General features: G+C 40.3%; 2 protein-coding genes across 4 annotated transcripts in view; both read left to right on the top strand.

The window, feature by feature from the left end:
• Window positions 1-11,142, top strand: part of LOC138043585 (protein DD3-3-like) — an 18,015-nt gene extending 6,873 nt beyond the window's left edge. The window contains exons 4-10 of the mRNA XM_068889935.1: window positions 1-224; window positions 792-1,025; window positions 3,475-3,898; window positions 6,085-6,141; window positions 7,364-7,647; window positions 9,526-9,567; window positions 10,603-11,142. The exon at window positions 1-224 is cut by the window's left edge and continues 107 nt beyond it. Coding sequence (XP_068746036.1) covers window positions 1-224; window positions 792-1,025; window positions 3,475-3,898; window positions 6,085-6,141; window positions 7,364-7,647; window positions 9,526-9,567; window positions 10,603-10,925 — 1,588 coding nt within the window. The 3' untranslated portion in view covers window positions 10,926-11,142. The remainder of the gene's footprint in view (window positions 225-791; window positions 1,026-3,474; window positions 3,899-6,084; window positions 6,142-7,363; window positions 7,648-9,525; window positions 9,568-10,602) is intronic.
• Window positions 11,143-16,455: 5,313 nt separating this feature from the next.
• The window catches only part of LOC138041534 (protein DD3-3-like), a 21,071-nt gene continuing 15,026 nt past the window's right edge, over window positions 16,456-22,500 (top strand). Inside the window, exons 1-2 of one of the 3 annotated variants that reach the window (XM_068887276.1) lie at window positions 19,890-19,986; window positions 20,231-20,258. The gene's annotated coding sequence lies outside the window, so the exon portion shown is untranslated. Of the gene's footprint in view, window positions 16,566-19,889; window positions 19,987-20,230; window positions 20,259-22,262; window positions 22,362-22,500 lie in introns of those variants that run through there. The other 2 variants (XM_068887275.1, XM_068887274.1) reach the window with 2 other exon arrangements.

Here is a 22,500-nt window from a genome sequence, read left to right on the forward strand (position 1 = left end):
AGTTATCTTGCAATACATGTGTCAACCATACCCTGAAGGAAAGATGCCCACAGCTGATGTCAACAGAGAATTCAAGTATCACACTATTCGTAACGGCCAAACGCTCACCTCGCAAGGTTTCTCCGGGAGCACGGCAAGGGAGAATGTTTACGTCAGAAAGGATCGAGGACTTCATGAACCAGGCCGTTACTATCAGGCGTACACCCGCCGAGAGCGAAACAAAGGTGAAAATGCTGATTTATGTATTGACGGTGTAACTTTAAAAAATCGTCGGAATTTGTAAGGTTTAACTAACAGGGGGAAACCATCACACGTAGTATGCAAGTGGCAAAAGGAATCCGGAATCCACAGAATCTGGGTACTCACTGCTCTCAATTGTCCAGGAACAGGATATACTGAAACAGCGGACTCCTCACAGGTTGTATTACAGAAAATCGAGAGAGTTTTTGGTTCGCCTCACTCGGTCCGTATAAGATTTTTCAAAAGTCGATTAATTGGCATACTTGTGATTTCGTACTAAACAATTAATCAACTCGTTGCAGTTTTGAATAAGCCAAACAGATAATTTTTGTTTTTCTTTCCTCATCGGCGATCTTTAGATCTCTCTCTCTCTTTCTTCCACCCTCCCCATTCCCTCCTTCCTTCTCTCTCTTTCTCTCTGTCCCTACCTCCCCGCTCCCCGCCCCCTCCCCCCCCCCCCTCTCTTCTCGAGCGGATGCTGAAATTGTAACTTTCAATATCTGATGACGCGCTTATTCAGTTGAAGTGACAATCTTTTACATATATTTCAGGTTTGTTTACCCCTGACCAAAAAAATAACGCCAAGAAATTGAAAGGTACTTTGCCAATTTACACTCGACAAAACCCAGCTGGAACAAGAAGGGGCTTTGAAGTACCCGAGGAGCGTGATTATTATCCTTACTGGGGCCCCACACCGTGGAGGGACATTGCTATTATGGTCAGCGATGCGAAGACCGAGAAGTTGATGAAGGAATACGTTAATGGCCCCCATTATGGCCACAAATGTGAGTATTCCTCGAGAACCTGAACCCGGCATTTATCAAAAATAATATCAAACAATAATAGGTTGAATGGAAGTATACGGTGTTTGCACCAGCCAATGGATGGAGGTTTCGATCATCTCTAAGAAGCCATAGGGAGTTGATCTCGTTAATCATCGATGTACTGCGCTCAAACGGTTTTCGTGCCACGAACCTTATAATAGCATTTTTATTTGAAAAGGGCGCGCGGCACAGATATTAGGGAACTTAAGCAACGATAACGGCGACGGCAACGAGAACGTCATCTCAAAATATACCTTCGCGTTATTTTGATCGCTTCGTGACTATTTCAACGTTTCTAATATGACAGGGGTGTGGTAGTTCCTCAAAGATGACACTGGTAGGAACGGCGCTTAATTTTGGGGAGGAAATGAAAGTTTATCCTCAAGTGCTGACGTTGCTCATAAAACCTCAAATTTGGCTATTTCAAGTTGTAGTTTTGCTGACGACGGCAAAGAAATGGACAAAAGTGAAAAACGCACGAGCAGGGCGTGCAAAGCTATTGTTTTTGCCTACTAAATATGCAAATTTGTGACGTTCTCGTTGCCGTCGCCGTTGTCGTTGCTTAAGCTCCCTATTTTGATTGGTTCACTTAAGGACGGTGCCTACTATTGTTATTGCGCAAACGTTCTGCGCATCTCGATATACTCGGATTTCCAATCGGCGGTGCTTATTAATACAGGGATATTTATTGCGCGGTTCAAAACTATGCAAAGAAAGCAGAACTAAGCAAGTGTTCTTGATATCCAAAAAGAAAATTTACAAACATCATTAATTATCTTCCAAAAATGCGTGGTTACCCCCAATTTTCTTTTTGGATTTCAATAACACTTGTTAAGATCTGCTTTTCCCGCGTAGTCAGTAAACCGCACAAAAATACCTTGGAATTAAAAGGCACCGTCCTTAAAGAAACCCGTGCGCCCATTGGTTTGTTTGAAATTGTTCCCGCAATATCTAATAAAAGAACCTTAGGATTTTTTTTTTTTTTTTGGTCAATGAAACTTTGTCTCGATTATTTGGAGAAATTGAAGGCCTGAAATATTTTTCTCGAGATTATCGTCCAAACAATTCGATTAGTTTCATGTAAATTCACCAACTTCGAATTCTCACGGCTGGACTGGATCTAACATGGAATGGAGGCTAATGCGGGCAAATCTTTTCAAATGCAAATTAATTTTCCCGCATTAGCCTCCATTTCATGCTATATCCAGTCCAGCCGTTAGAATACGAAACTGGCCTATTGATCAGACTTTTATACTAGTTTAAAATACAAGAATTATAATACCCCTTCTCCAGCCATGGTGAAAATACACCCGACAACCATTTCGAATGGATTCTGTTTTCTTTTCCTCCCCCTCCCGACCCAGCACCTTTCTTTGTATTTTAGACAAAGCCCGAGCATCTCGGCCTTGATTCGCGTGCCTTTTACTCAGAAGAAATCCCCGTGTAAGTACAACGTGCACCATCAAAACGAGTTCTGAATGTTTGCGACTCTATATTTAAAGAATAAGCCTTGCATTTCTTAAGATCAGAAAACCCAACAGTTCAATGTCCAGTTTGAGAGCTGAAGAATAGATTTAAGTTATAAAAGTTAAGTTATAAACGTTTGTTTTCTAATTTCGACGCAATGGTTTCACAACTACCGCCTCAAAAGAACGTGCATAGTTCACCTTACTTGATTTTAAGCTCATTTGATGTTATCTCATTTAGTTGTCAGGAATATAACGTTTGTCAAGCTGCAATGCTAGGTCTTTAGCTAAAGCACGTTTCGACCAAAGAGAAACTAAACCCCAGGGCCAGGACCTTCGGTACCTGCTATTGTTGTTGCGCATACGTTCTGCGCATCTCCAGATACTCGGGTTTCCTATTGGTAGTGTTTACTAATGCAGGGATATTTTTGCTAAGACTATGTGAAAAAAGCCGAACTTAGCAAGTGCTCTTGGCATCCAAAAACAAAATTTGGGGTAACCATACATACCTTGCTTTTGTATTTTAAAGCTTATTAAAGATATTATCAGAAACCCATAAGGGTTGAAACGTGTAACGCGCGTTCACAGCTTCCGAATATTCAGTGCGAACTGATTGGTTGAATGTGTCATTGCTAAGTACCATATTTGGAAACCCCTCGCTCTTGTTGTTCCAAATATGGTACTTAGCAAATCGAATATTCAGAAGCTTGTTTCCAAGCACACAAGGGGCCGTTACACGTTTCAATCCTTATGGGTTTCTGATATTATTGATTAATTGTCTTTGAAAAATGCATGGTTATCCCACTTTTCTTTTTGGATTTCAATAACACTTGTTAAGATCTGCTTTTCTTCCATATTCATAGAACTGCGCAAAAGTAGGCAGCGTCCTTAAGATGAAACACGAGAAACTGATTATGGCCAACAATATTGATTGTTTTTCTTAGATTTGTGTATCATGCCAACCAAGCTCACAGGAAACCCGAACTGCCCGCAGGAAAATAGTTTGCTCCTTGCTAAAAAGTGCGTTGCAAAATACATCACGAGGGAGGCTTGTAATCGTAATAACGGGACCTGGACAAAGTTTATAACAAATTATCTGGAGAAAACTGGCGGTGTCTTGAGTACCTGCCACAGTGACAGTGGCTTGAGGTTGGCCAAAGGAATACCATACGAGCCACACAAGGTATCTCAAGGAGCAGATCTACGAGAACAATATGTTGTCCTTCACGAAACCCCTGATGTGATCTACGCTCCTTCCACTGTTGTAAATCACAACGGAATGAACATGGAGGGAAAGTTTTCATCGTACAAGTGGAAGGTTCCTTGTTTTCCTACCAACACAACTCAGAGATGCGTATTACGACTGAGGTGAGCTTAGAGTGGTTTTCAATTGAGTGCGAAAGTAATTAGCGAATTGCTTTGGTTTTTCATTACGTCACTCAGTGATTGGTTCCAAGTTCTCATGCCCCTTTTTCAAGCAATCAGAAGCAAAACCAATCGTGGCTCGCGCTTGCACATTTTCCCGCGCTTTGTGTCGGCTACGTGCAATTGCTTAAAGTTTTGATTGGTTTACTGGATTGTCTCCTTCCTTTTTGATTGGCCAAAGTAATTACTTTGGTTTTGGTTTTACGACACTCAATTGAAAATCGCTCTAAAAGTATGATGATAATGACGACGACGACTTTATCGCGACTTTATAGCGACGACTTCATTCTCTACTTTGTAGGTGGCTGTTCGCCCACTCGGCATTTTTGGGCAGTTATTAAGTCAAATCAAATCAACTGAAATCAAACATTGGTTTTTGAGGAGAGAGAAAAACCGCAGTATCCGGAGAAAACCTCTCGAAGTAGAGTAGAGAACCAACAAATTCCGCCCGAACACAGGTCAAATTGGTAGGAGGCGAGTGCTGTCACCACTGCACCAGCCCTAGGGCTGGCAAGGGCCGCGAAACGGCCAGTCTTGTCCACAGAAAAACTATTGTTCTTAGAATTTGCTCTAGAAAAGTCAATTAAAACTTACTTTTCTTTTGCATGCGCAAAATTTAAGGACGAACGACACGATTATGTTGTTCATTCAGCATTACAATTACCACAGGCTGACCAGTTGACTCGGTTGGTTGAGCATCGGACTACTATGAGGGGAGGACGCGGGATCAAAACTCCGGCCGAACCAACACTCAGGGTCTTTAAATAACTGAGGAGAAAGTTCTGCCTTTGTAATGACATCTATAAACGTTTAGACTCCCTAGTCTTCTCGGATAAGGACGATAAACCAGATAGGCCCCGTCTCGCAACTCTTCGATGTTCATAACCCCGTGGGAATTTAAAAGAACCCACACACTATTCGGAAAACATAGGGCATGGAGGAGTTCCCGGTGTTGTGGTCTGTCATCTGTGGTACATATAGCTAGAGGGCGGTAAATTAGAAAACTGTAAAAGATTAATTGCATCTCCTTCTATAAAGGTATGGTATCGTATTTGTGAAGATGCTCTGATAAATCCGGCAATTTTTGACATTTGTTTCAGAGATTCTTCTTCGTATACCTGAGGGCAATTAAGGATTAACTTCACGCGTATTTTAAAAATTTTCACAAAATTGAAAAAATTTGAAAAAATAAGTGAAATTAATCTTTAATTGCACGATCGAGGGCGCATTGCGATTACATGTTTATCACAAAAAGGGCAAAATATTGAGGAAAGCCAGTTCTGTGCGGCGACAAGCTCTCACTCGGTTAAAGTTCAATTCAATAAATCGTTGCTGTCAACAGAAATAGTGCTTAAAAATGTATTTTATATGTGGACAAAAGAAAATAGTTTAATCGGGAAGAAGATTCTCTTGTAACTTTGCTTGTTCTGGATAAGCAACTGTTAACCAATCAGAATCAAGAAATAAATTCCCTCGTTATTAAGAAAAAAATGCTCTTCTCAGCCAATCAGCATCCAGTAATTTTGCCCCGTATGTGATTAAGCTTTTTAAGCGCCTGGTTAAATATAATGGTCGTCCAACCACATGACCACAAGTAAAGTAATTGTCTTTTATCTCAGTCTTAATTTTAAGTTCGTGGGAGTTGTGGTCTCCCTTGCCTGACTCTCGTGTTTCGCGCTAGCAACATCCGCTTATGCTATTTTTTGTTCCTAATTAGTTTATCAGTGTCCACTAGTTAGGGCTGGATCAGGATCGAGATTGCTACTCAAAAGGCCAACATGAATACGTGATCTATGTTTTTCGCCTCATCCTACGGCTTCCAAGACATAGCTATGAGGGCAAATCGTGGAAAACTCACTGACCTCAATTAACGTTTTCCTCATAAACACAGCTCGTGATAACTCGATTACCAGCTGCTATTTCGGTGGGAACGGAGCCCACGCGAAGGAACGGATTCTCAGAGGGTAGCGGAAATCAAACTTAAGCACCAGAGGGTCGTCATAATTAACAATACGCTGCTACAAGAGCTCAACCTTGGCCAATGTTGGCCAATGATTATTTTACATAAGTATCCTAGATTGAATTGTTTTTTTCATATTCTTTGCATTTTTTTAATGTCTAACACGCAGATACAACATTACCACCGATGATGTCCCTCGTGAGTTTACTGCCAAAGATAACGACAAGTAAGTCATCAATCATTTTTGCTCGGATCTCAACATCATTGAATAATTACCTTTTTCACTGGTTCGAAAACTTTATTCAAAAATATTTCGGCAAATATGCAAACATTAGTTCCTCCGGTTTAAAGTGTTTCTTTCGTGGGAGTAAGGGTCTGCTTTGTAAGCTGCATTTGTAATTTGTTTACCCACGGATCATAAAGGTGGCTCAAACCAATTTCAACACTTCAAAGAAACGTTCTTATTAGAAGGATTCGCACTACAACATTTTCTCAGTTAACAGCAATGTTATGGTACCTTATCAAATACCAATTATTGCTGAAAAAGATTCAATCAAGTTTGTGACGTAAAGGTTACCGTGGCAACAGGAAAGCCCTGCAAAAATACCCCATATTTTGGTTTTAGCTGCTAATATCTCAAAAACGAACTCGGTGAGCCCCATTTTTAATTTCTGAAATGTAATTAACATGCTAGAATGAAACTTTCTACAAAGTTCAAAAAACGTCTGTGGAGCGTTTCAGAGCCACATTAAAAAATTGAAAATTTAAAGTAGCTCTGAATCCGCTCCACAGAATTTATTTAATCTTTGCAGAGAGTTTTGTCTTGGCCTGCTCATCGCTTTTGTGCAATGAAAAATCAGAGTCACCCCGTGCGTTTTTCAGATATGAGCAGCTAAAGCCAAAATATTGGGTGTTTTTGCAAGGCTTTCCTGTTGCCCTGGAAACTTATAACGTCATAAAAATGACTGCATCTCTTTCAGCAATAATTTATGTTTTACATGTGGCACCATACCATTACTGTTACGTGATAAGATGTTGTAGTGTCAATCCTTGTAATAACAAGGTATCTTGAAAGTTAAAACTGGTTTGAGCCACCTTAAGAGCGCTCATGAATTCGTTCAACACAAGGCGGAAAGAGGCGTATAAGCGCCTTGTTCAACATGTGTCCGTGTGCACATTTCGGATCAAATTGGAATTTGGCAGTGTTGTTTTTTGAGATAAGGAGAGAAGCGGAGAAAAACCTCTCGGAGCGTGAAGAGAATCAACAAAAAACTCAACCTACATATGACGCCAAGACCGGGAATCGAACCCGAGCCACATTGGTGGAAGGCGAGTGTTCTCACTGCAATGCGCTACCCGTGCTTTTCTGCTTCTCATTTAAAGTTTGATAGATTATAGGCGATCGCCTTTCCCCACCAGTCTTGACGTGTCTTTTCTTTTTATTTCAGGCTCACAAACGATCCTCAAACGAACGCAACCGACGGTCAAACCAAACTTCAGCTTGCCTTGGACACCGCACAGGTCGGCAGAACATTCCAAGACAGAAGTCACGTGATTCTCCTCAAGCCTCGCTCTTTACTCCCGGTAAAATACCAGAAGGCCAACATTTTTTACATCGCGGGAATGGGAAAGAGAGGCAACATTGTGCAAGCTTATCCGGCCATGGAATATCGTTTTCATCCTGAGCGATTGACTGTCACTGCAGAAGATGTAATTTGTTTCGTCTGGTCTGGTAAGGAGTATTTGCATCTTATTGTATAAAAAGAAAGAGGGCTAATTACTCGTGACTATTGCTGGATTCGGTTTTCGCATGATAGCGATAATTATCAAGGCCAAAGTTCATGTTATCTGCCGAAGTCGAAGGCTATGGCGGGTAACAGAAACTGCGGTTGATTAGGTGCATTTCTTTCCTCTTCTCTGCTGGTTAGTGTGTTAAGTCACGTCACTTCTGCATGCATAAAACTATTGTCTGTAGGTATGACGTCAATTCTACATATATAAAATCTATTGTCTGTAGGTATCTGTAGGTATGACGTAAGAGAAACGGAGCAAGCAAGAATTAGCTGCGTGCTTATAGCCAATCAAAATCGATCTGGTGACACCTATGTACAATTACTTTTATTAGGCGTACTCTTCCTTTTTAGCAAATTAGTGGCATATAAAAGGAGTCTTGCGATAACATTGTATCACCCCTGATGAAGACACCAAACGGGAGCATCGAAACGTTGCGACTGAGAACGTTAACTTTTTAGCTGCCACGTGTAAATTGTCTAAATCTAGTGTTTATTTTTCAAAGTAAGAGTGGCTTTGCGTCGGGAAGTCATTAACAGGGAGTTTAAGAAACAACAACGGCTACCACAGCGACAACGCCACAAAGCAATAACATCATTGGTTAAAAGAGCATAAATAATCGTGCTGCACGTGCAGCACAGATTTTAGCAAGTATGTTTGCGTTCCTCTGCATAACGACGACTTGAAATCACCATATTTGAGGTTTTAACGACAACGTAAGCATGCAACAGAGAATTTCATTCTCTCTTTTCACTCTGAAACCGCTAGTAACAATTTATTTTTAGGATACTTTGCCCATATTGTAGGACGTGAACGAGACTGAATAATCGCGAAAGACTTATGATAGAGTTAAGTTGTGTTTTGAGGTGTCGTTTTGGTCGACCATCGCCGCCGTAGATCTTAGGGACAGGTCCCTAACGTTTCGAGCATTCGCCCCTCGACATAGCGAATTGACAATGGGCCAACGTCAGCTTTCGAATGGACCTTTTTGCAGATACGGCGGTCATTTTGATTTCTATTGTTTCGAAAGACATTATGGGATGCTCAGGGGGCAAATTAAAATTCTTTTGCCCCGTGGGCATCCCATAACAGCTATTTGAAACAATAGAAATCAAAATGGCCGCCGTATCTGCAAAAAGGTCTATTTCTTTACGGTGTTAAAGTTACCATATCAACTCAGTTGATACACCCGTTTTTACCAACATTGACGACGAATTCTCAATGAAGTTTCGTGATGGGGCTTCAGGTGCTCACTGGTTCAACAGGCTATTAAATTTCGGGTTCCGTTCGGGCGGCCGAAGTGGTGTTCGAAAGTGCTCGAAACGGAAGCGCGAAGCGCACGTTTCGCATATATTCATCGCTCTTGAGTTATCAATTAAAATTAAAACTCGTAGTAGAATCATATCCCATGGCAATGCTCTACATTTCATCGAAGGGGTGTCTCACAGAGACTTTGATTATGTCTATAACTACCTCAAAAGACCTACATCATCACTGACAACCTACCCTAATACAATTCTTCATCATTTTGAAAAGTCTTTAAAATAAGGAGCAGATATTTTTCACTTCATAGGCACTTTTAAAAACCAACTAACAAAACAAATTGGGTTTCCTTTTCGACAGCAACCGCCCAACTTTAATTGCGTGTCCAATCGTTACTGATCCATGCAAACAGAGGCGAAACAAATTTTAGCAGTCTTGCATCGATAGCTCAGTCTAGTCGCGGCATGCATTGAAATTCTTAACCTCTCCTTTGAGAAAGAGACCCTGGGAACGAGCTTGTGAAACTCCTTAAAACTGTTTTTTCCTTCGTTTTCAGGTTCAAACAACAATCAAAACAATGACGGAGAAGGAAGAGCTCGTAAGAAAAATATTAAAAATTTAAAAACTTGTAAGGGAAAATCGTTTAACTCCCTGAAGAAGTCAGGCCGTGCCTAACGAATAAAAGAGTGTTTCCTCATGACGTCACTGCGTCCATATTGGAGGAGTGAAATATTCTTTTGGGATTTGAACTCCATTTTTAAGCAAATTCTTCCTTTCGTTTTAGTGTGCAAATATTGCAGCTGGTCACATGAGCGAAAACCCTCTTTTGGTAAAGCAAAAAATATATATCCTCACAGTCATACAACAAGCCTTGCATTATTATTTTGTTTTTAGTCTCCAATTTATTTGCTGGTTAGATCTCCCAAGATCCAGCACTTTTACTTCGTTCAGCTGGTCCTTGCATAAAAAATTGTCTTCGAGTACGTTTTTTAATGGCCCCATAAATTGTCAATCCTAAGGGTATGTTCGATTGACCATATTCCGGAATAAGAATACTGGAGTGATTTCAATAAAACGGTTGCCGGTCTGGCGTTTTGAAAAAACAAGCCGGGATAATAAAGATATGTTTGAAACAGCATTTTAGCAGGGGCGGACGTAAGGAGAGAAGGCAGTAATCTGAAAAAAAAATTTTCACCAGTCAACTACGCCATTCCTTTGCAGTGCAGCCCCTCCTAAGAAAAATACTGGATCCGCCCCTGTGTTTGACAACTTTATGTGTGAATTGCCGTAAAAACGAAGGATTTTTAACTTTTAGTCCATGTATTTCTATTCCAGAATACAGTCAATCGAACGCACCCTAAATTTTCATGTCAGTGCGAAAGGTCCTTAAAAAATCGGATAGCTGAAATAGAAAAAGACCCTGTACTTTGTTTATCGCCAGCTCGTGTGAGGAGTAGACAAGTTTATGCCAGTTGATATTAGCTCAGAAACGAGCTATTTTAGGTCGAAAAATTTACATTTGGTTCTTTGTAATGAATCTTGGATGGTTATCAAAGTAACAGACCAGACGCACTGGCATCACTGGTATCGCAATAGCCAAAATCAGGCCCTTTTTTTTTGTTACTTTTTTCAGGCACAGATCGAACAAACGTATGCTGGGTAAAGGAAGGATGCAGTTCTCTCCAACCCAAAGATTGTTCCAGTTTGCCGCTTGAAGTTGTTGATTATCTGGATAAGTTTGACGCTGCCAAGTTGAATCTTCATCTAAACAAAGGATGCTATACCGGAGCAAAATTACAAGCTCAACTTGACAACGCCCCAGCCTCCTGTAACCCGCCGTGTTTCCGCATCACGAAGCCTGGGAATTACTGTTACATGAGCACGCGCAATAACAACTTCTCCAATCGACGTCACATGGGGCAGATCACTGTGCTCACCGAAAGGACGCAGTCTTAACTAAACATTTCCAGTAAAAAGTCATTAAGTCTTTGATAGTTTTGTTTCTGTATTAACAAGTTAAAATGTAGCTTTGAGATAGGATAACATTGTATGGCAGATTGCCTCTCGTTCTTCGATGCAGTCTGAGAAAGTAACACGGATTGCCATATTGTAAAGATCATGCATGAAACGTTTACAGTATGCCATTAAAATCAAAGGTCCAGTATCTACCCGAGTTATCTGTAGTTTGTTTCGTCTTGTTTAACCCCCTGAGCAATGGCGGAAGGGGTTTTCCCTTTGCCCTTTCATGGGTCCATTTAGTTTATGAAACGTACCAGTGGTAAAGGGTATATTCGTGAGTCATGAATTGCCTCATTTTATTTCCCTTGAATTATGAAATAGCCTTTTTTCCGTCGTGAAACGTGATTTTGGTTATTGTTGTCAGCCGTGATGTTTGAAGATAACTCTGAAACTTGAATCAAATGAACTCTTTAATTCACTAAAGTGTGATTTTGTTTCGAAGAGGAACACTAGAAACTATTCAGTTGAATGTAAAACTACTTTGCTCTGCTGAAACGGCATTCTTTACCTGGACTCATGCATCCATAAACGAAAAAGTAGCTTTGAAAAATGTGCTCGTTCCAACATGGCAGAAAATAGTCAGGAGCCTCAACTTGTAAATAAAGAAGGTTTCCTTATCCAAAAGGCCAGAACAAGAAGCGAGCGAATAGTAGTGATGAGGATGACAAGCAACACATTGTTCTGGCTGAAGTTCTGAACAATAAGACAGATTATAATAAAACGAAAATAATTCACTTACTGGAAAATTATAGACGAACGATCGATGTTTCGGCCATATCACACGGCCTTCATCAGGAAACTGCCGAGTCAGCTTGGGTCACGCAAGTGTCACATGATAGCTGACTCGGCACGTCCCGTAGCGCACGGTCCCAAGTGTGCGATAGCACGAGCCGTAGCCCCCCTTTCTTGTTAAGAGAAGGGCCCTCTACCCTCTCCCAAACAGCTTCTTTAATGCCACTTCTGACCCAGTTTTCTTCCTTGTCCAGGATCTTGACATCACTTAGATCAAACGAGTGCCCCGAGCTTCGTAAATGGTTATAGACGGCAGAATTCTGTGCCTCGATGGTGCTAGGGATTTTATGCTGTCCCATTCTCGAGCCCAGCGCCTGCTTGGTCTCTCCAACGTAGGTTTCACTGCAGTTATCCGAACCGCACCTTATCTCGTATACCACATGGGAGATCTTATCTTTACGGGGCTTGTCCTTGACATTTACCTACTTCTGCCTTAAGGTGTTACATGGCTTGAAAGTGGCAGAAAAACCGAAGGATCTGAGGACTGACTTCATAGCATCAGAGACATCGGTCACATAGGGGATAGCTATCCGGATGTTCCGCAATCCATTAGGTCCAGTCCTCTGTTCTTGTCCCTGTCGCTAATGGTCGCGTTGCGAAGAACTTGATGCTCTCTGGAAGGCCCCGCTTGGGTAGCCGCAAAGAGTTAATGCCTTCCTGATGTGTTTCTTCTCTTTCTCTACTTCGTCCGGATGGCTGATTAGGGTGTTGGCTCCGCTATGTTCAAGGGTGCGTATCACGCCTAGGGGGGTGATGGGAACTGAACTGGAGGTATTGATCCGTGTGTGTTGGCTTGGGATAAACGCTGGTAGAAAGAGATCCCTCGCTGTTGATTTTCACCAGGCAGTCGAGGAAGGGTAACAGGTTGTTGGTACACTGCTACTGTGTAAATTTGATGTTGACGTCCTGACTGTTCAGGTGGTCAAGAAATTTGCTGGTTTCATTTTTCCCTAAAATGACGAAAGTGTCGTCTACGTAACGAAGCCAAAGCCTTGCTCTCACGCCATTGTAACAACGAAGTGCTCTCTGTTCAAACACCTCCATGCACAGATTGGCGACAATAGGAGAAATCGGAGAACCCATAACGCAGCCGTGAATTTGCTTGTAGAATTTCCCTTTGAATGAAAAATATGTCGTAGTAAGGCAGATGTCCACCAACTCAACTGCTTCCTCTATGCTCAGGCACGTGCGTTCAGCAAGGGTTTCATCCTTTTCCAGCCTTTGGTGGATCGCCGTGATCGCCTCATCCGGGTGGAATACTAGTAAAGAGTGCAGAGACGTCATACGATGTTATTGTTTCCTCAGTGGCAAGTTTGATCTCCCTGATCTTCTCAACAAAGGCCTGAGTGTTCTTAAGGTGATGCGAAGAACAGCCTACCAACGGACGAAGGATGTAAGCAGCATGCTTCGCTAAGTTTTACGTAACCAACCCAATGCTGCTGACAATCGGCCGGAGTGGAATGGGTAGAGGGCCCTTCTCTTAACAAGACAGGGGGGCTACGGTTCGTGCTATCGCACACTTGGGACCGTGCGTTACGGGACGTGCCGAGTCAGCTATCACGTGACACTTGCGTGACCCAAGCTGACTCGGCAGTTTCCTGATGAAGGCCGTGTGATATGGCCGAAACGTCGATCGTTCGTCTATAATTTTCCAGTAAGTGAATTATTTTCGTTTTATTATATGGTTCAACTGGATGACTGATACAATTCATTGTAATAAGACAGATTGTTCGACGGGGCCAAAAAAAAAAAATTCATGAATCGTGAAATTTTATTTTCAGAGAAATGTGAAGTGGCAATTTTTCTTTGGAGTCCCAGTCCCCGCTACTAAAATCCCAACCGGAGTTATGATAGGGGAAAATATAATTTTAGAGCATCGATATGTTTTATGAAACAGTTAATGATATAAGGGTGTGTTCGATTGACCGTATTCCGAAATAGCAATAGGAACTTAGAAATCTTTCGTTTTTACGTATTTATTATCCTTGTTGCTTCAAAACGAAGACATATCGTTTTAAATCATCACTCTACGTATTCTTATTCCGGAATAGGGTCAATGGAACGCACCCTATGTCTTAAATGGAACATGAGATTATTAGAGAACGGAGACAATAAAGACGTGGAGGTATAACCAAGTCGTTAATGCTTGATATGGATGGTGGAAAATGGTCATATCTCTTTTGAAAGACAACCCAAGTGTATATGTATGGACATAGGACTCGAACCTGAGAATGTTGATTAACTCGTCACCTAACCACTTGACTACCACACCGCTAGCTACTTAGGAATAATATTTTAAACACTATTTGATAATGATGTATTATCACTCGGCTACAAAGAACAATACACACCGCAAAAGGTCGTCACCACAAAGCTAACCATTTTAAAATCAAATCTTTGGCCTAATTAATCTATTCCTAGTAAAAAATGAGAAGAACGACGTTTCGTCCGCTCCACGGTCATTTTCATGTAAAAAATTCCGCATAGATACAATTTCTGAAACAATGGAATGAAAGGTAAAAAGCTAAGTATTTACATACGAACAACAACAATAACAGAATGCGAAAATGAAGTGCAAATAAGAGGTGAAGAGAATGAAAACTATTAGAAATGTTAAGCAAACAGCTTTGCGCGGATGGAATCACTCTGTTTGTTTAATTTTGGCTTAAGGTCCCGAATAAAAAACATTTCAAAAATCAAGCAATCGAACTTGTTCGAGCACTTCCTCAGGATCCTAAAGTTCTTCGCGATTTCATGTGGCTTGTTTCCATCAAAATCGCGAAGACTTTTAGGATCCTGAGGATGAACACGGGAAATTAGATGTAACAAGGTTTCCCTTCACACTGATCACGAGCGCAGAGAACATTTACTTTGTTCTGAAGGAGTCAGTAAAACAAACCAAGTAGAATTGAAGCATAGAAAATTATGTTTACGAAATTGTAAAGCCTACGCTAACTTAAAATGTCAGGAGCGATGTTTTGTACGGATAGTTAAGACAACGTACATACCTAATTGACCACTCCCCATAGGGGGATTTTCAGGGCCAATGAAACACAATTCCAGCAGAACAGAGCATTCAACAACAACCGTTTCGATCTGCGCCTTTCAATACCATGCGGACTCTAAAATTCAAAGCTCACTCGACAAATGCGTTTTTCGCTACCGTCAATCAAATGTTCGGCGGCTCCCCCCAGCTTCGGACTATGTTGACTTTAACTGGGCTCAACGATGTGATTTGATTACTGCGCGCTCGACAGTAGTCGGAAGCTCGGAAGAGCCGCCGAACATTTGATTGAAGGTATTCAAAAAACGCATTTGTCGGTTGACCTTTGAATTGAAAAGTCCGCATGTTATTGAAAGGCGCAGTAAGAATCCCAACTGGCCGTGGCGGCAAACCAGTTGGAACAAAAACAACAACAACAACAACAACAACAACAAGTTGCATTGGATGGTGAAAACGATGATGGCTAAGGCTGGAGTTGAGGGATATTTTACTAATCATTCCTTGCGAGCCGCGTGACAACGGTCTTGAGATTGTCTCAAGAAGGTGTTGGTGACAAATTAATTAGGGATGATACTGGGCGTCCATCGGAAGGGTCCAGAAGCCATTCAAAGTTGTGAATTTCACACTCCAGCAAGACTATTTTGATCTTGGACGCGATGACGGCGAAAAATTGCAGGATGACTTGGATAAGTTATTCCAGTGGTCTCGTATTTGGGGTATGGAGTTTAAGGCCAAGAAGTGTAAGGTTTTAAGGGTGGATCGTATAAGATCAATTGATGGTAGGGACTATTACCTTGGTGGGATTAAGTTACACCGATGTTGAGAAAGACCTGGGGGTTTTGGCTAGCCACAATTTAAGCTAGCTGGAATAATCACGTTGATGTTATTTCCTCGAAAGCTCAAAAAGTGCTTAACGTCCTTTACCGAACATGCAAGGACATCAATGATATTGTTGAAGCATATTTTATAATATTTTAGGCAATGTTTTCATGATCGTTTTATTGTATGCAGAGTGTTGTAATGCACGGTGCTTAAGAACTTAGATAGGAAATTGAAACGTGCAAACCAAATTAAGTGTCGCAAACAACGGTAACAGCCTCGTCCCTCTCAGTTAATTTAAGTAACTTTCCCACGAGAAAATGCTTTAGGCGACAGCCGAATTTCCGCCGATGTTGTTGGAAATACAAGGACCGTCTAAGCGGCTCTTTCTTATAAAGTTGCTATACCGACCACGTTAGTTATCTTAACATAATTATCTGTAGTGTTGTTTTCCCGCGGTTAGCCCGCACGGGTTAGCATAAAGGACCGCGGAAACTTCGGTTTCGTTTGCCATCAGTTAATCTAACAATTTAATTAACTCGAATTTAGTTAGGCTGAAGTAACTACCGCAAGTATTTACCACAAGATATTCCGCTTTTGTTGTTGAGAGTGTTTTGTATAATTTCTCAAGCTCTCTGACCAATCATAACTAAGCAAGAGAATATATAAACGCCAGTTTTTGAGAAAGCTAGAGAGAGTTGGCTGTCGGCAACGGCAGAGAGCTGAATTTCTACGCCAGAATAAAAAAGTTGAAAAGCCGAAGCTGTGTGTGCAAAATCTGTCCCGTAACAATATTGGTACAACGAAATTACTTTATATTGCTTGGGTTCGCTCGCGCTTTGAATATGCTAGCGTGGTATGGTCACCTCATACCAAACGAAACATCAACAATTTTGAACAAGTACAACTCAGGGCCACAAGATTCATTCTTGGAAGGGATTATTCTGAGTACGAGCGCCTTAGTAAGTTAAATTTATTACCTTTGAAGTATCGCAGAGAAATTAAGGATTTAGTTTTCTTTTTTAAGTGTTTTAAGAATATATATAAATTAAACATTTTCGATGATGTACCTTTTCGCTCTTGAACTAAACCGCTTAGAAATGTTGATCATTTAACGTTTGATGTCCCTTTCAGGAGGACTGACGTCTTTAGAATTCGTTTTATGTTCGGATCTGTCGTCTGTGGAACGATTTACCTCTTAGTATAAGAGAATCAAATACCTTGTCAATCTTCCGTAAGAATTTGATAGCCCTTTATTATGATAAGTTTAATGAAGATTTTCTTTAACTTTACATTGTATTTTACCTAATCATTAGTCCATTCATGGTAACTTTTAAGATAATTTTATTACTTAATTAATTTTATAGATTTATTTATGATGTAATAATAGGTGACTTATTTTTAAGGGGTCTGGTGTTCTGTATTAAGCCTACCTCAGATTGAGGGGTTGATTGATTTGACTGTCAAACTTTTTTTTAATTGTAAATCCGAAACTTGATTTAATTAATTAAATTTTAAAAAAAAGGGGAGACGGGTTCACCTAGCCGCAAACAACAAGTAAGAGTTTCTAAAATGGTTCAAGGGTAGTCAGGTAATAACACTAGCGATGTGCAAAATTTTGATGGCGTGCAAATCACAGAATATTAAGTCCTTTGGGTCGAGGCGTTACTCTGATTGTTTCTTTCGGAAATTGTGATCTAACAATTAATTAAAACCCACTAGAGCAAGTTTGCAATCTTCAAGTCAATCTGGCAAATGTTAGCAAAAGTTATGTTGGCAAATGCAAATGATGGTTTAATTTGCATCAACGTCACGGCGGACATTTTGGATGGCAAGAACAATATAAGCTCTCTCTCCGCTGGGAACTACACTTTATTATTATGCAAATTCTGTGAAAACAATTGAAATAGTCCATTTCCGAGTTGCTGCATGCCTCCGTTTCAAAGCGAGTCCTAGTGCACAACCATTCAAATGGAAATGAGTTGCGTATTCTTATGCAAATCAAACTCATTTCCCTTACTTCCCTTGAACACCAAGACTCACTTCGAAACCGAGACAAACAGCAACTCGGAAATGGCCCATTGTATTGTACTGCCATCCAACATGGCCACCGTGTCACGTGGGTGCAAACCAAGAATAGAGTGTTTTCACGTGACGTCACGACGGTTATGTGTACCCAAATAATCCTCTGGAAATTGAACTGTCATAAAAACGTTTTCTTTTGTTTTGGTGGAAAAACAAGGTCACTGATCACTTGAGTGAAAACACACTGTTGTAAATAAATGACAGTCATATAACAATGCACGCCGTACATATGCAAATAAGCGGTTAGGTATTCTGCAGTTTAGCTGGCTATTCAATTTGGATGATTTCCTCCAGACTCTTGTGGTCACTCAGTTAGAACAAAAGGTCATTATTAAGGTCACTGACTGGAACAGCTAGGAGGTCATTATTGCAACATAACGACCTCTTATTCCAGCTCAGTGACCACAACTGATAATGACCTCCTGTTCCACCTCAATAAGGACAAGGTCTTTCACTTCAATGGGTACCGATACTTGATTATTGAAAATAACGACCCGTTCATAACAATGGAAAGGTGCATTAAGATAAGATAGCTGACAGTATGCCTGACCACAATGTCCGGTTTTGGCTCGAAGGGACTGAACCAAATCAACTTCTCACTTTGTTTATTTACTGTGGAAAATGGAGCTTGAAAAAAAAGTTCTCTTGTGTAGTGGGACTCACTCTTTTTGTCCTTTCGGTTCACGCCTTATCCCGTAGGGAATATCTATAAAACGGTTTTTATCCGGGTTTTTATCTTTACCCAACATTCGTTTAAAAGTTGAACGGGTGTTGGACAAGCCTTAGAAGCACAAACAAAGTTGTGGGGACGGAATGCGGTTCCAACAGTACCCTTTTTAAGCCCAACGCTTTGATTATGAGGAACTTGGAGCAAGAGACAAACTTGTCCAGCTTTACAGCCTAATGTTAGCATGAGTGTGTTATATAAATGTTGAAAGGACTATGCAAGGGCTTTTGACTCCATCTATAATTTTCGACAACAATGGAAATGTTGAATCGATGTGGAATAAAAGTTTAAAGCAGTTAAATTTGATTCAATACCCTTTGAACAAACATTTTTCTACACTTTCGGCAATTTTGAACGACCTGTTTAACACTCTGGCCAAACCGTTTAAACTCGCCTTAATAATCTATCATGACCGTTCTTCGAAGGCTTACGTAAGAGAGCTTGACCCCACCCAATAAGACACTATGCGCATGAGGAGCCCACTTTTACAATTGTTACACACCTTCGACCACATTTCTAAAGAATATTGGGTTAGGTAACTGCACCCAGTGAACCAAGAAGGTCGAGTTATCCGTGCATCTCCGCTTCAGTGCTGTTACAACTCATACTGAAACGTTTAGCATGCAATTTTCAAGAGACGTTCAAGGTAATTTTCAGGCATGGACTTGTTGTCGTCTCACAACTAGCTTGTTCTCAGATAGCACGGAAGGACGTCATGACGTTAAAGAACCCCTGAGACACCGTGTTCGCAAAAAGTAGAGCAAGGAGATTTCCTAGAGCAGAAGTTGATTATTGATTTGTATTAATTTAAACATACAACAAATGGACTTGGTAATATGCTCTTTATATGTTAACGACTGATCAATAGATATTCCATGCAAGGTTCTTTGACACAACAACCGGCTCAATTTCTTTTCCAAAACGTTATATAGCTAGTATGGTCAGTATGGAAGTTGGCGAAGCAGTTGTCAAATAGGCACACTAACAAGAAGCAGCTTAGTCTCAATAGGATTGATTAATGCTTGATACACTTTTTTAAGTCCTTAGTCAGATTCCTAGAAATTGTCATTAAAACTTAGAGTCACTGAAGTTTCACTAGCGATGAAAGCACAGATGGTTTGCAACTAATCTTTAGAGACAGAGATGATGCACGCAATGTACTGGTGAACAGACAAAGATCTTTTGTTTCGTCCGCCAACATGGCGGCGATAATGAGGTAACGTGAAAACCACCTATTCATGCAGTTTTTGGTCCACGCAAAAGGTGACAATTAATAATTATAACGCTACGTGCGTCGGCAGCCCTCGCTGAATTGGCGGCTTAATTACCTTTGCCCATGCTTAATGCCTCAAACTTCCCAATTTTAAATCAATGGGAACGCCTTAGGACAATGCGATAATGAGCTCCCTTGTCTGCATGGATAAATTCCAACGTGGTAGTCAGGTTGTTCGTTTGCAAGTCAGCTATAAATTCAAACATTGAAAGGTCAAGATTGGGCCGCTGAGGTTTTTCATTTGCAACTTCTTCCAACGTTTGCTGAACAGCGGAGCAAATTTTGTTGTTCTCATAAGGTAATGGAAGTTTCAAATAAGGTCTTGTCCTTTAAAATATGTAACTAAATGAGTAATATATCGATCAAGTTGGCGACTAAAGGTGAAGAACAGCGAAACAAAAGCTAGCAACAAAAGCCAAGAGAAATATGGCTGCATCTACAAAATAGTATGAGTTCCATGTTGTTCACATTCCGTTTTATGTCAGTAATATTACGGTTTATTTGGAAGGCTACAATAGCTCACCTTTAATTGCTCGTTTCAGTTTAAAACACAGCCAAGAGACTGTTTGGGTAAGTTTTTAATTTGCTTTTAATCAAAAAAATCTACGCGTGCTAAAATTTAGTAGTTTAGTTACCTTTTGTTTTTGGAAAAGCTTTCTAATATCGGGTTATTATTATTTTTAGTAACATCCATCACATATTCCTTTCACACGATAATCTTTAAAATTAGATTATCAACTTTCACAACGAACCTTGTAGTTTTTTTTTCAAACAGTAAGTATATTAATCGAATTTAACGACTTCTCCGTAGACTTTTCCTTGATTGAGCCCTCTTCGCGCTTTCTTTTAGATTTATCCCTTGATTATTAATTATCGATCTCAGTTCGAGTGCAAATGTAAATTGCACGAAAAGTGTCTCAAAGGTAGGTTGTAACCTCAGTGAAAATTGTCACTTTAAATTCTGAATTAAATAAACCGAATCGGTTCATTAGGTTTCGACTTGTAGGCAGGTTAGGTATGGCCCCTCAAATCAGACAAATACCGAAAACTCCGTTACGGGTAAACGGCTACAGGAAACCAATCCCTCGTGACAATGCCCAGTTTTTCTGGTGTAGGGAGAATAACGTTTAAGAGGCTTGCGCTCAACTGTCATGACCGCTATGTACAAGAAGTACAAGAAATGGCACAGAGAAAACAGAAATGGTTTAGTGATGGTTTGTATTTCGACACTTTCATTTCAAAACCATTTATTTCGTTTGGCAAACCATCACTAAACCATTTCTGTTTTCTCTGTTCCATTTCAATTTCTTTTATTTTTGGAGGTCATGATGGCCGCCCATACAATAGATCAGTTCTGATTGCTTTTGATTCCTTTTGTTGGACTATCTAATTCGGGCTTGTGACACGTGTCAGAGTCAACTGGAGGTTAGCTGCCAACAACCTCATATTTTCTCAATTTGTGACTCCAATTTTGTTCTCGGAATTCGGGCCGGGATGCATGTAGTCTGCAATTCTTGTCCATTTTGTTTTAAGTCCTCCACCCAAATTATCCATGAACACGGTTTTCCGAAGTGGTGTACCGATAAATTTTTTTATTGCAGAGATTCATGGTCCAAATGTCTCTCTCCCGTGCAAGAGAACATGAAAGACGAGAGGCAAAGACCAAGAATTTTTGTTGTTGTTGTTGTTGTTGTTGTTATTGTTTCTGTTTCTTGAAAATCTATACCTTTTTACATTGGTAATTGAATAGATACATCATATTTTGCTTTGGCTCAAGCAAATTCTAATTCAGTTGTAATAACAACCTTAACTCAGCATTTTTTTGTCAACTTCATTTGGAATTTCTAAATCAAGGCTCAACAATAATGTGTTATACGCGAAACAAGTAACTCGACTAAATGACAAAAGAAATTTGTTTCTTTGTACAAGCAAACGAACGGAGCACCTGTCCGTCTTCACACAGAAATGCACTGATTTTTTTATGCATTTAATGGACCATTTTAAGCCATCTAGGATATCATGTGACAGTCAATAGAAATCTTTCCTGTATAAACGTCTTCCCTTGCGTTTTAGATCACATCTTCGTGCTTTGAAATTGGAAAAGGAGTAACGCGACAACAACCTGATGTTGGCGGTTTTCTATCAGTTACTCAAATTTGCTCGGACTACTTCTCAACTTCCATTCTTGGTTGTATTTACCTTTTTGTTTTTGCATGATACAGGACCCACGATGCTATTAAAACTGTACAGGTGTATCAATCTTTATCCTCAAAATCTCCTGTGTTCGCTTTATTCGCTGAGGTAGATATCCATTTAGATGTTAAGCGTGTCGCTTGCTTTTACTTTCCTGGTTTGTTCTGCGTTGTGCATCATCATAAACTCAGCAGCTGTACCAATCTTCAGTGCTGAAATTAAAACAGTTATCTTTTGTATAGGCATTATTTGATGAGGAGTAGTCAATCTACTTTGTAATGAACGTGTTAACAAGTCTGCGTGCATCTTGGTCTTTCATCGAAAACAATGCTTTCAAATAGTTCATCTGTTTCACAGTGTCACATCCCAGAGACAATTATCTCCTGTTTGGCAACGTATAAAAATAAATAGGGAGTGGACTTTTAAACTAATTGATCTGAATGCTGAGACCAGTTTTTGAGCAGCCGATGACCGGGAATTGTAAGTATTTTGACTAAAACGGATTTCGTAAATTATTCGGAAGCTGATAGTTAAGTGCCATGCATGTTGACTTCTCTCGTACATGTAATATGCGCTCTATAATTAGACAGCTCAGTAATCGGGCCAAAATTTCTACAGT

Source organism: Montipora capricornis, chromosome 3 (assembly GCF_036669925.1).
Source record: "Montipora capricornis isolate CH-2021 chromosome 3, ASM3666992v2, whole genome shotgun sequence".
Taxonomy (NCBI): domain Eukaryota; kingdom Metazoa; phylum Cnidaria; class Anthozoa; order Scleractinia; family Acroporidae; genus Montipora; species Montipora capricornis.